Source organism: Equus asinus, unplaced genomic scaffold (genome assembly GCF_041296235.1).
Source record: "Equus asinus isolate D_3611 breed Donkey unplaced genomic scaffold, EquAss-T2T_v2 contig_800, whole genome shotgun sequence".
NCBI lineage: Eukaryota > Metazoa > Chordata > Mammalia > Perissodactyla > Equidae > Equus > Equus asinus.
Window position 1 is genome coordinate 205,204 of NW_027225517.1, and position 13,808 is coordinate 219,011.

At 49.7% G+C, this 13,808-nt stretch overlaps 2 protein-coding genes across 2 annotated transcripts in view; both read left to right on the plus strand.

Moving 5' to 3' along the window:
- Window positions 1-5,701, plus strand: part of LOC123282352 (src substrate cortactin-like) — a 30,998-nt gene extending 25,297 nt beyond the window's left edge. Inside the window, exon 12 of the mRNA XM_070503731.1 lies at window positions 5,550-5,701. Within this exon, the coding sequence (XP_070359832.1) occupies window positions 5,550-5,701 (152 nt within the window). The remainder of the gene's footprint in view (window positions 1-5,549) is intronic.
- Window positions 5,702-5,831: 130 nt separating this feature from the next.
- Window positions 5,832-13,808, plus strand: part of LOC106829007 (liprin-alpha-1-like) — an 84,273-nt gene continuing 76,296 nt past the window's right edge. The window contains exon 1 of the mRNA XM_070503771.1: window positions 5,832-5,971. Coding sequence (XP_070359872.1) covers window positions 5,918-5,971 — 54 coding nt within the window. The 5' untranslated portion in view covers window positions 5,832-5,917. The remainder of the gene's footprint in view (window positions 5,972-13,808) is intronic.

Here is a 13,808-nt window from a genome sequence, read left to right on the forward strand (position 1 = left end):
AAACATGTTCTGATGTTCATCGTGGTATCTTTTTTTACTCATAAAGTTTTTAAAGAATTATGTCACTTAACTTCCCAATGTTTGTGGGGATTCTCTGGTTAGCTTTTTGTTGGTTTCTACCTTCCTTGCATGAAGATCCCTGTCTTGGTCTTTTGGGGCTGCTATAATCAGATGCATAGACTAACTGGTTTATGAACAACACAAGTTTATTTCGCATCGTTCTGGAGGCTGTGAAGTCCCGGATCAAGGCACCGGCAGATTCCGTGCCTGGTGAGGGGCCGATTCCTGGATCGTAGATGGCCAGCCTCTCACTGTCCTCACATGGCGGAGGGGGCGAGGGAGCTCTCTCAACTCCAGACTAATCACCTCGCAGAGTCCCCGCCTCCTGATACCATCACCTTGGGGCTGACGAATTTTAGGGGGACGTAAACTGTCAGTCTCTTGTAATCTCTACGTATACCCTGCATTATTTCAACGTTTTGAAATGAGTCGAGCTTTCCTAATGGCCCAGCATACATTCATTTTTGTTAAACGTTCCTTGGGCCCTTGAAAATGTTATTTATCGGTGAGAATGCAGTGTTCTATGTATACCAGTTAGATCAAGTTTGTTAATCATATAATTTAGATTCTTCACATTACATAAAGTAAAAAGAAATAGGTGAAATTAATTTTGATAATGTATTTTATTTAACCTAAATATCCAAAATATTATAATTTCAATGTGTAATCCACATGAAAAGACTACTGAAATATTTTGCCTTCTGTTTGTTGTGATAAGTCTTTAAAATTGGGTGTGCGTTCTTGCAACACGTCTCAATTTGAAGTAGGCACGTTTCAGGTACTTAATAGCTGCATGTGACTGTTTACTGGGCAGCCCAGTTCTACACTCTTACTTTTTTTTTTTGAGGAAGATTAGCCCTGAGCTAACATCTACCGTCAGTCCTCCTCTTTTTGCTGAAGAAGGCTGGCCCTGAGCTAACACCTGTGCCCGTGTCCCTCTACTTTATACGTGGGGCGCCTGCCACAGCATGGCTTGATGAGCGGTGTGTAGGTCTGCAGCCAGGATCTGAACCGCCGAACCCCGGGCCGCCGAAGTGGGACGTGGGAACTTGACTGCTGCGCCACTGGGCCGACCCCTACACCCGTACTATTTTTGGGTCTGTTTTTTCTATCAGTTACTGAGAGATGTGTCTTAAAGCCTCCCACTGTGATGTTGGCTTTGGTTGTTTCTCCTTTTCTATTTCTATCAATTTTTCTGTCTTTTGAGATCGTGTTGTGAGGTGCATTCAGATTTAGCGTTTTTATCTTCTTGGTGGATTGCACTTTTATCATTGTGAAATGCTCCTCGTTAGTCAGGCTTCTTGCTGTCGAGGCTGCTTTATTTGATAGTGATCTTTGCCACATCGGTGTTCTCTTAGGTAGCGTTGGCCTGGGGATGTTTTGCTTTCACCTGTCTGTGATCTTGTATTTTTAAGCGTGCCTCTGTGGAGAGTAGACAGCTAGTTTGATTTTAATCAGTTTGACAATTTTTATCTTTTAATTAGAGCATTTGCTCCATTTAAATATAATTGCTGGTATTTTGGTTTGTAGGTACCATGTTACTATCTGTTCTCTGTTTGTGCCACCTATGCTGTGCTGTGTTTCTCTCTGGCCTTCTGTTAGACGTATCATGGTGTTTAGTTCGGTACTTCTCTCTTAGGTTGTTGGCTGTGTACGTTCCTAGATACAGGGTGCATTTTACATTTGAGCCTTATTTACTGCTTTTACTACCTCCTGACACTGCTGTTTCCTTTGACACTTGAACTGCATTGAACTCCCTCCCGCCTCCTGTGTCATTATCATACTTTTTAATTTTAGATACATTTTTGGCATTATCATCGTTTTGTACAGTTAGTGCTTATGAAGGTTTATTCTCGTAGTGACCCTTTCTGTTGCTCTTCACTCCTTGTTTTTTCGTATTTCTGTCAGAGACTACTTTTCCCTGAAGAACTGCTTTCATAATCCTTTTAGTTCACGTCTGTGGGCAATGAGTTGTCTCATTCTTGTTTCCTGAAAAGTCTATATTTTGTCTTCACTTTTGAAGTGAAAAGTCTATATTTTGTCTTGACTTTCTTTTGGGTATAGGATTCCAGGTTGCTGGTTATTTTCTTTCGGCATTTTATAGATGCCAATCCATTGTCATCTGGCTTCCTTCCCTTTCCTTAAAAAGTCAGCTCTCAGTGTTCCTGTTGTCCCACTGAAGGTGGTGCCTTTTTTCGTCTGGCTCCTTTTGACACTTTGTTCTTGCCTTAGGCACACTCCGAAGGACTGCTGAAAACCAATGTGTGGTTTTCTTTGTTGAGTCAATGGCTTGATTCCTTCATCAATTTCAGACAAGTTTTGACCATTGTCTGTAGATATTTCTTACTCCCTGTTGTGTCTTTCCTCACTTTGGGAGTCCCCATTTATATGGACATTAGACCTTTTACCGTGTCCTACATGTCTTTTGGGCTCCTTCTGTATTTTCCAGACTTTTTTCTTGTGACTTCTATCTGGCTATTTTTTACTGACCAGTCTTCTGGTTCACTGATCCTCTCTTCAGTTGTGTTCAACCTGAGCTTAAACCCATAGATTGGGTTCTTAATTTCACTTACCCTATTTTTCAGTTCTAGAATCCGTTTCGATTCTTTGGTGAAAATTTTCATTTTGTCAAGTCTATTTTTTGACCAGTTGAAGTTTGCATCTGATAACTACACTGTATGGGGCACCTCAGGGTCTGTTTCTATTTCTGTTTTCCTTTTTTCTCTTGGTCCTGTTTCTTGTTATTTTTCTCAGTGAACCTTGGGCGTTATGGATGAAAACCTGTGGAGACTCTAGGTGATGCTGTCTTCCCTCAGAGCTTCCTCTAACACGCACCCAGAGGACAGACCCTCTCAGTTCAGCCAGCTTCTGAGTGACTCTAGGCTGGATTCGGTCTTTGTAAGCCTCAGTCCTTATAAGCTGCCTTCATCTGCCCTCTCACCCAGGGTGTAGCCTCCTGGGTCTCCATCTGAAAGCCTGAAGTGTTTCCCGGGGCCCCTCCTCCTTGGCAGGTCCTGAAGCCCAATTTTTGTCAGCTGAAGACGATGAGGTTCCTGAAGGCTCAGCCTCTCAGGCAGTTTTTGCACAGTGCTGGGCTCATTTTCTCTGCCTCCCTTTTCTCAGAGATCTTGGCGCCTTAAGTCCTGTCTGATTTGTCAGGCCTGTATTTGAATTTCTGTCTTCCCAGCCCCATGGAACTCTCCAGAGCTCTGTTAGCCAGTACTTTCTGCTTGGCTTTCTGCTGTTTTCTTCCCAGCTTATTGGTGCATTTCCCCAAATCCCTGAGGAACACCTGATCGTCCGATGCCCTGAGGGAGAAAGTGGCTCTCGGAATGTTAGACTGGCCTCAGTGGGCTGTCCTTTTGTTTGGAATCTTTGCCCCTCCAGTTGGCTGCCTCAGAATCTCCTTGATGCCTTCAAACAGTCTTAAAAGTGTATCCAGCTTTTCTAGTTGTTGGTGAGTGGATCTCCTGCAGGCTGTTCGTGTATGTAGCTGGACGTGGGCAAACAAATCGGTGTTCCCTCTCCATCTGAAGCAAGATGTCAGAGTCCTAGTAAGTATAGTGATCGTTATTGTTATGAGAGCAACCTAAACCCACTAGTCCTTGCTTAGTACCCCCTGTTCTTTTTCTACTCAGCATCCCATTTGCCCTGGCCCAGCCACTTACACAGGGAAAAACGGAGCAGGTGGCCCACCCCACCAGGACACACAGGCAGCACCTCCGCTCCTGGCTCCTCTCTCAGCTGCTGCGCGGACGCTCCATCCTGGCACTGCTCCCTCCTCTTCCCCTTGCCCTGAGCCAGCCCAGGGCAGGCTCTGTGATGACAGGCTGGCAGTGGCAGAGGAGAAGGCTTAAGAGTTGGAAGGGGTTAAGTGACATTCTGTGAATTGATCACATGTGAGTCTTCACTTTGAGTGTTTAAACAAATTACTGCTTTTAAGCTTCCCTCCAGTTTCATTTTAAAGTTGAAAATGCAGATTTTGTTCTTGAAATCTAGTGCAGTGATTTTACAGTGTTTTTGAAAGCAACAAATGAGATTTTAATAAGACGTCTCACTCAGAGAGCTCCAGTATGTAAGACTGAGAAAAGAGAATCTATTTGGGTTGAATTGTGGGTGGGACCCCAGTTGTGGGTCCCCCAGAGTCCACCAATGCCTGAGACGGGGCGTGTCTGTAGGACTCAGAACGCCCTCGGGAGTAAGGTCTTAAAGCCACGACCTCGTGACGCCTGAGTCGACCTGTGTCGGGTGTGTTGGTTGTCAGAGCACAGGTCGAGGCTCAACTGGTAGCGGTATGAGGTGTGCTGGGGGCTGGAAAGGAAGAAGGTGCAGGTGCAGCCCGGTCGGCAGGAGGAGAAAGGACGAAAGATGATGCGGGGGACAGCTCGGGTGGTTGGGGTGACCGAGGAAGGTGCAGACACTGGGCAGTGTCTGGGGTGTTCTGGTTGTCACAGCTAGGGGCAGGGGTGCTCCTACACATTCTGCAGTGCGGCCCCCACAACGAGGAGTTACTACTATTCAGGAAGCAGGTGCCAAGTGGAGAGGCTCTGGTGGAGGAACCCAGGCTTCTCCCGGGGACTGCTCTAATCTCCAGTGGGGTGCGGCGCGCCCCTGTCATTTCATCCTGAGTGCTCTTAGCAAGGCTTCATCAAGCCCTTGCTGGGCTTAAGCTGGTGAGTAAATGAGGGAGAATTGACCTCGTAGTCCGCATGAGGTGAGACTAGCTCAGTGACTGCTGACTGAGGGTCCATTCTAGACGTCCCCTTCAGTTTAGATAGTGCCCCTCTGGCGGCCGTTACTGACTGCTGCTCTTGTAGGAGGAGGTGGCAGACCCCCCAGAAGATCAGGCTTATTTCTGTTGTGTTTGGTTTATGAAACAGTTAAATATAGCCCTTCAAAGTAGTATTGGATTATTTGCATCTTCTCTCTTTTCTACACACTCAACTTGGCATCTCTTTGAAAGCAGCCCTGCCTTCTTTTCTTTTTTGAGGAAAATTAGCCCTGAGCTAACTACTGCCAGTCCTCCTGTTTTTGCTGAGGAAGACTGGCCCTGAGCTAACATCCATGCCCATCTTCCTCTACTTTATATGTGGGATGCCTGCCACAGCATGGCATGCCAAGCGGTGCCATGTCCGCACCTGGGTTCCGAACTGGCGAAACCTGGGCCGCAGAGAAGCGGAACGTGCAAACCTAAGTGCTGTGCCACGGGTCTGGCCCCGCCTTCTTTTTTTCTTTTTGTGAATCCTCTTCTTTTTGCTGAGGAAGACTGGCCCTGAGCTAACATCCGTGCCCGTAATTCCTCTACTTTATGTGTGGGATGCCTGCCGCAGCCTGGCCTGACAAGTGGTGTGCAGGTCCGCCCCCGGGGTCCGAACCAGCAAACCCCACGCCGCCCAAGTGAAGAGTGTGAACTTAACCACTGTGCCACCGGGCCGGCCCCCAGCTCTGCCTTCTTGTCTTCCTGTTTCTGTCCCTTTAATCGTCTGCAGGAGCCAGCGCCACCCCCAGCCCCTCTGTGACTATATCTGGTTCCGGGTTCCAGGTTCCGTGCTCCTGGGAGACAGTGGTGGAGGCACACAGGATCGCAGTCCTCAGAGAGCTGACAGAGCGGATCCTTTCTCACAATCAGTACAGGTTGTGAGCGCACCCTGACAGGAGGAAGTAGTTAAGAGGAAAGACACGACCCGGTGTGTGGGCAGGCCGCCTGCGTGCACACCGTGGTCCAGCAAAGGCCTTTCGGAGGGCTCACGTTTGAGCCAAGATCTGAAGCTGAGCGGAGCCAGCCTGAGCGCTTTCCCGGTGCTGGGCCTGCTGGGGCCAAGGCCAGGGGCAAGGAACAACTTGGCCGCGTCAAGCCATGAAGCTGTTGCGGAGGTTCCTGGACCGGAGGCGGAGGGAAAAGACGAAGAAGGTGAGGGGGACCAGGGAGTTGGGAGTCAGGTGGAGCCTTCCCCAGCAGAGCTGGGATTTTTGTTTTGTTTTTAAGGACTTCTGAGGGCCCGAGGGTATTGTGGCTTCTCAGGGAGGGGTTGAGGTGATTTGGGTGAGTTTTTATGACGCTGGTGCTGTGTGGAGAATGGGTTGAGCTGGAGGCAAGAACGGATGGGGAGTAGGAACCGTTGGTCCAAGAAGGCACTCCTGATGCCTGGGTTGAGCTGTGAAGTTAGTGCTTTGGGCCAGCATTAAAGTCCCCTTCACATCGCCCACCCCACAGAGCGCAGAGCAGTGTGCATGTGTATGATGTTGCAGAGATAGAGAATGTTTCAGTGGCGGGTGTGTAACGGCTGTGTGTGTACGCCTGTCACGTGCACAGCACTGTGTTCAGATACTTCCCGAGTGCCTGTTACGGGGCTGGCACTGTTCTAGGTGCCGAAGAGTCAGGATGTAGTAAGGGGCGCATAACCCAGGTATGTTTCAGTTGTGCAAGGAGAGCTAGAGGACGAAAGGGCTGTGTGGGTTCAGCTGGAGCACGTGAAATGTGTGGACGGTGCGGTGGCTGCAGCCGTGGCTGTTTTGTCCTGGGTGTCTGTGCAGGCGGACTTGGGGAGGCCGTGATCCCTGTACTTTCAGCCACGCCCTCTGCTCTGTCTTGCAGAGACCTGCCTCAGCGCCACGCTCTCTACCTCCGTTTGGGCGGTCTTTGGGTTCCTTCAGTTCAACATCAGCCACAACCATCCTTTCCCCTCGTCTGTCCCTCCTCCTGTGAACAGTGCGGTTTCCTCCCGGCCAGGGGCTCAGAAACCAGGGAGCCCGCTTCGCCTCTTCCTCAGCCTGCAGTCTGCAGGTCCTGAGGCGTGTACCTGCCCTGTCGGAGCCCGCCTCTGAGGTCCACTGGCAAGAGCTGGACCGTTTTTTCCGTCAGGGTGATTCGAGGAGCGGTTGGCTCCCGGGGCTTCTCCCGCCCCGGCCCCCTGTGGTCTGGCACCCACCGCGCTAAGCTGTGGGCAGTTCCTCACATGCAGATGTGTTGTTTTCTGGAAACTTCTTTGTAAATATGCTGTTCTCAGAGAAGGCGGTCTTTTTCACTCACCCTGTGTTCTGCTTGCTAATTCTTCGTGCTAACGACTGCTAAGTAATTTGATAACTAACTCTTTTGGAGAACCAGTTTCGCCCTGTGAATAAAGATCTTCAAAAGTGCTGGTATTCTGCCCGAGCAGTTTTACTTCTGCTCCGGAAATGGTTGCTTTCTGGAGGGGACTTTCGGCATAAGGATGTTCACCATAACAACTTAGAGTGTTTACATCCTTTATTCCTGAGGAAGTTAGAAGAGTAATAGATGCCAGCATCTATTTATTTTTAGATACCATTTAAAGCATAAATAATGTGTAATTCCCACTCCATGGGTTTAACATCTCTCGCTTTTGCCTCCCAGCCTCACCTCCTTCCCCCTGGTTTTGGCATCACCTCGGGAGGGACATGATTTCCGGTGGGCCCGTTCTTGTGGTTGGAGGTGGGGCAGCGGGCCCTGGCTGTGACTGCAGACCACGCTGGACTCTCCCGGAGCTTCCTCGGGCGTCTGCGGAGGGCCACAGACAGGGAGCCCATTCCCAGCGACCTTCCTGGTCAGCTGGGGCCTTCTAGTAGTCGTAGTGCCCAGTGGTGTTCCTGCCCAAATCGGGTCCTGTATTGGAAGTTGCGAAGTGGTGATTTTTCTGACTCAATCCTCCTTCATTTATTAGCTGCTGCTCTTCAGTAAGGAGCGTCCCTTTCTGTTCTCTTTCTCTCTCTCAGTTGCTGTGGCCCCTTGCATTTGTATTTATTCAGTGTATCGCAGTCAGTTATCATCATTATTCCTTTGGATACTCAGATTGTCCCCTCAGCTGGGCTCCTGTGTCCTTTAGCCAGGGCCCTATTAGTCTTTGAATGCTCCGTTGTTTCCTGACACAGAATTTGTCGCAGACCCACTTTGTGTTTCTCCTGCCTCAGATCTGCAGTCGTTCCTCTGAGGAGCCCTGGTTCCTTTTGATGGGGAACGGCTGTTTAGAAATCAGTATCTGGGGGCTCGGTGTGCTCACTGTCACAGAGGTTCACATCTAGGTTCTTTTCGGGACAGAGCTGGACAAAAATCTTGACAAAAAGAAAAACCTGGATTTCATATTGGTATTTCCTTTACAAATTAAACCTAGTTTTTTCCCCTTAATTTCTTTCTTTCTTTTTTTCTTTTTTCTTTTTTCTGCTTGATCTCCCCCAAACCCCCGATACATAGTTGTATATCTTAGTTGCAGGTCCTTCTAGTTGTGGCACGTGGGACGCCGCCTCAGCGTGGCCTGACGAGCAGTGCCATGTCTGCTCCCAGGATCCAAACCCGCGAAACCCTGGGCCCCCGAAGCGGCGCGCATGAACTTAAAAAACTCGACCCCGGGGCCGGCCCTTGTTTTATATTTCTTGTCTTACACTAACAATTTTCATTTCTAATGATATTATCCTTAATTTTTTTATCCTATGATACACATAAAATAGTTTAAACCTTTGAATATCATATTGTTATAATCATCCTGTTGAGTGAAGTTTTAGAGCTTCTTTGTAGTTCTTTTGGATCTTAGAATAAACCTATCTTAAGAATACATAGCTAGAATAATGGGTTTTAAAGCAGTGTGAAGTAACATAACCACACAACATTTGATAAACTGTTGTAGTGCCCGTTGGTGTTCCTGCCCAAATCGGGCCTTCTATTGGAAGTTGCAAAGTTCATTTGTTTCTGCTTCTTCTTAAGTTTAGGGTTTACATTGTTCTTCTGGAGTTAATTTTTCTTCAAATACATAAAGCTTTTACGTGATTCAAAAACGAGAACTATAGAAAAAGGCATAGTCGGAAGTCTTGCTCCTCCCGTCCCTGTCCCACTCACGCCTTCTAGGTGGGGGACCACGGTCCGGTTTGCCTGAGGGTAGGCCTGGGTTTTGCCTCTTATGCTCAGGCAATTAGCAGTCGTGCCCCTTTCACTCTCAGAAATGAAGCATAGGGAAAGCCTTGTCGGCGCTTGCTAATGCTCATGAGAGAGCGGACAAAATGTTTCCACTTTGTAGCTTTTTCCCTGTGGCTGGAAGGAAGCTCTTGGCCGAGTTCTGCTGACTTGGATCGTGGTTCGCTTGGCAGGGAAGGTCCGCCCAGGGAGTTCTTTCTGGCTTCCAGAGGCTCATTCTCATTCTGAGGAGGAAATTTCCTTTTTCTCTGAAAATAAATGTGGGAGCTTGAAGCATATCTTGCATTTCCAAGTTTTTCTGCTTTGCAAATGGGTAATTATCCCTCCTGCCTATGTATTTTTAAACCTTTGCCAGTAGTAATATGGAAATTGATTTCATGTAGCGCCATGCTGAAGAAGACTAATCAATATCTCTGAGCCATTAACATCTCTGGAAATCCCGGGGTGCTGCTAAGAAGCTAGGACACACTCTTGCTCCCGCCTTAAAAATAGTTCATGGGGAAAACGTGAGTGACAGGTGAGGTCGCGATAGCCTGCGCGCCCTGCAATAGAAACGGCTGTGGCAGGGCAAGGGTATTTTGAAGAGTCTTGAGTATTAATTCTAGGATAGTCTGATGTGTTATTTTCATGCAAATGAAAATATGAAAGACTTCATGTTTGACTGAGTGTGAAATGCAGTTGATGCACAGAGTTAAAGAAGTCCTGTATAGAATTTTACTTGGCTGTTTTGTGGCTCAGCTCCTGTAGCTCCGGCAGAGATACACACGGAAGGGAGACCGTCAGCAAGCTGGCGTCTCCTTCTTCGTGCTGTTTGAAGGCGCTTTACGCAACGTGCTGAGTGCCTGTCCCTCCTCCGGCGGACAGACTGACTGCAGAGGACAGTGGCAGCAGGTGTGTGGGTGTGTGCCGCCCTGTCTCCTGTGCTGCCGTCCGTCTCTGTAGGTAGACCCCCCGTCTCCCTCGGTCCCAGTGGGCAAGGCTCAGAGGAAGCAGCCTGGTGGGCAGTCGGCGGACTCGCGCCCCATCCTCGCCGAGTTCCCTGCGTCAGTTACCTCGTCTCTGAGCCTTCGGAGTTCTCATCCGTCAGTTAGGGACGGTAACTGTCGGTTTTGCTTCAGCAAATATTGATTGTCTGCCGTGTGTTAGGCACTGTCTGTCCAAGGGCTGGGTAGACAGATGTTTGGGGGATTAAATGAGATAATAGCCAGCATTTATTGCTTCTAAGCCTCTTTCTGTGAGTTATCTCCCTGAGTCTCATAACAGTACTGTAGAGCATTCTTTCTACTATAAATAGTACTAGAAGGCAGGGGACTGTTCCGCAGCCCGTCTGACAGTGAAGGAATTGAGGCACAGAGAGGTTTGGGAGCCCCTTCAGAGGCCCGTAGCGAATGAGTGTCGAGATTGGTTATGGTGAAGAGTGCTTCCCTCTGACTCCCACAGTTAACCGTGACCAATAGGGAAAAAAGGAGAATGATGAAGAAAAAGTGCAAACGGTATGCAAATGTGTGGTGGACGGAGTGACAGTCTCTCTCTCCACCCCGTATGTCCACAGTGTGGGGTATTTTATCTGAAAGGCAGTGGTGTTTTTACTGTGCGTTCATAGTTTTCGTAGAGAAAGATGGGTGAAGTTCTACATTGTGAGAATACAAGTAATGAGTAAAATAAACTTGCTGAGTCAGGGGGCTTAGCAACAAGCTGCCTGGTGATCCGAGCAGAGAAATAAATTGTTCTAAGGCCTTTGGTTCCCTGCGTCGATGGGAGGGTGGGAGAAGAGCTCTGGAGTCCCCCCCGGGTGTGTTGCGGTCCAGTGCTGCCCCCCGGCGCATCCTCACCAGGCGTGCCTTGGTCTAGTGCTGCCCCCCGCCACATCCTCACCAGGCGTGCCTCGGTCCAGTGCTGCCCCCCGGCGCATCCTCACCAGGCGTGCCTCGGTCCAGTGCTGCCCCCCGGCGCATACTCACCAGGCTTGCCTCAGTCCACTGCTGCCCCCCTGCCGCATCCTTGCCCGGCGGGGCCCGCGATTAAAGGATGCCTCTGCACACTGCTCGCTTCTTGTCTCAAGTCTGAGATTGGCAGGCCTGGGGCCGTCCTGCGCTGCCCCAAATGCAGGAGAGGCCGGGAGAGTAAGTGCCTGGGGCTCTCAGCTCCTCTGGCCCGGTGCTGTTCCCAGGCCTGGGGAGGGGCTCAGAGGCCAGGCAGCCAAAACAGGTGACAAATTGTGACAGCGTGCCTGAAATCACTGCAGCTGTGCCTCTGCAGCTGGAGAAGGCAGTTTAGTGTTACTTACATGGCAGCTGGAACGCTCCTCCTGGCTGGGATTATCGGGGCCAACTGCCGCCTCCCCCTCCCCTGCCCTGACTTCCCCGAGAAGGGAAGAGAACACATGTTAAATAAACTCGGAGATTAGGGATTTGGAGTTATATATACCGCCCCCCCCCCCCCCGTTTGTTACTTTTATTCTCTTTCCTGATGATCTTGACTCCATTTCTGTGAGAAAGTTTCACAAACTGGACAGCGTGTCTTTTTGATGTGTGTATGGTGGGTGCCTGACAGTCACCAGAGTGGGAGAAAGGCCCATGCAGGAAAAAGTAGTACGTGGTTAGAATAAAGGGTTTAAGTTGGAGAGAATGTGCATTCCGAGGTTGTTTTCTTGTGCAAACCATAGAAATAGTTGTTCCTAAAGAAGTTTGACGATGAATTAAGAGATTGTGTGGAAGCAGATTCCTGATTATAGGTTCTGCGTAGTTTGTACAAACCCTTAACGTCGAGTTCATTCCCCTTCATGTTCCCCAACTGTGTCCAAAGGGCTGGGCGCTGCGGGAAGGGAGCCGTTTCCAGCAGACCTGAAAGCGTTAATACAGTAGCCGCTCTTTCCGCGGCTTCCAGGCTGCGAGCCCGTGCCCCCGCCTGGCCTGGAAACCCACAAACGGTGGAGGGCAGGGCGTCGCTGCCCACCGTGTCTGGGACTCGGGATGCGGGTTTCTCTGTGCTGTGAAACGCTGCCGGTGTTGCTTCAGTTGTAAATTCGTCTGAAGAGCCTCTGGTGGGAAGTTTTATAGTAATGCCGTGTAAAGAGATAGTGACACACGTAGTGCTAATTTACAGTAACTTTAAGCATTGCCAGTAATTTAATTTCCAGGGAGCTCCTGAACCGCCTGTGCTCGGGTCTCCGTGGTTCTGTTTGCTGCGCTCGCTGGCGGGCATTAGGTTCGTTCCAGTTGGAAAACCTCTGCGGGAAGGACGGAGGGAAAGGAAGCACTTGCTATCCACACATTCTTGGGTAATTATTTTCATTTGAACGAAAGTTTTGTGCTAATGACTAGGAAATACGTTAAATCCTAGCTCTCTGCTCCCTCTGCTCTAGTCGTCATCTTGGAGATTCCTTCGTCTCTGTGGGGTCACCCGTCCCCTTTTTGAAGATGATTGCCACGTTTCTGTCTGGAGCTCCACATCTGGGATGCTCCTGCATGCCCAGCCCCGAGTTTTGCCGTATCCCTTAGACAGCCCGTAGACGTCCTGCTGTGTCTCAGTCCAGGGTCCTGCTCCGCCTTCCTCCTTGGTCAGCCTCGAGTCTCCCTGCCTCCCTCCCCACTTCACGCACCTCCTCTGCCCTTCCTCACTCATCCTGCAGGGCCAGTCCACAGCTCTGTCCGTGTTTTCTGCTCTCACGTCGTTTCTGGTTTCCTTTGTGCTCTGGTGCCCTAGCTTGGGCCGTTCGTGGGGCCTTGGTGTCTACATGAGGTGGCTTTGCTTGTGCTTTCTTCCTTTCCAGGCCAGCTAGCTCCCAGAGTAACCCAGACCTCTGGCATGAGAAGGTTTTGGCAGGGCCTATCCATGGCAGCAGGTGTTTGGCAGTTTGGCATTCATGGCTCCATGTTCTGGCTTTATTCACCTTTCCCACATCTTTCCCTCTGTAAATGCCCCTTCACTCTGCCCAACCAGTCTGCTCACTCTGCTCCCCTTCCCTGACGCCTCGTCCTGTGCGATTCCTGCTCGGGTACTGCCTCTCCCTCTCCTCGCTTTCATCAGACCCCACCTGCCTCTCCAGGCCGAGGTCACCCCTGTGAGGTCTGCTCGGACCAACTCCGATTCCTACTGGGATTCAGAGTCGCTCCCATCTCTAGGAGACAACAGATTTGGTGCTTGGGGCTGGTTTTACTGTGATTCCTTTTATCTTTTCTCCAGTTTTTCAAAATGCCACCAGCTTTAAGAAAAACGCAGATGAAAGAGTAGGATCAAGGTCATTCTTGAGGGGGCAAAAGAAATCACTAAAAGATCTCCTGTGGGGCATGTGGCCAGCCTCTTTCTCCCCATGGGATGATGGCGGTGGGCTTGCTGGGTGAGCGTGGAACAGTCTGCTTTTTCACTGACTGCTGAGAGGCTTCCTCTTCTTTCCCACCCTCCCCTCCTCCTCTACCTCCCCCTCCACACCCGTGTCAAATCTTGGATCCTCTGCTTACTAACTTTCTGATCTTGGCCAAGATATTTCACTTCTGAGACCGTTTTGTCGTCTGTAAAGTAGAGATACTATTTATTTCCCAATATTATAGGCAGATTTAGTGAGAACTAAAATAAAGCATCCACAGCTGTACGCTGCACAAGGTGGGCCTTCATTAGATCCGAGGTGTCTGTCTGCAGAGCCCGTAACCCCGACTCGGGTGACTGGGAGGGCGTACAGCCTGCAGGGGCTTGGTTTGGGTGCTCACCGTGGGATCTCCCCCTGAAGATGACATCGTCTTGAGCTCTGAGTCCCGAGCTGCTTATCAGCCAAGTGACCTTTGTAGGTCACTAACCTGCCCGGGCCTGTCTTCCAGTCTGTGAAGTGAGC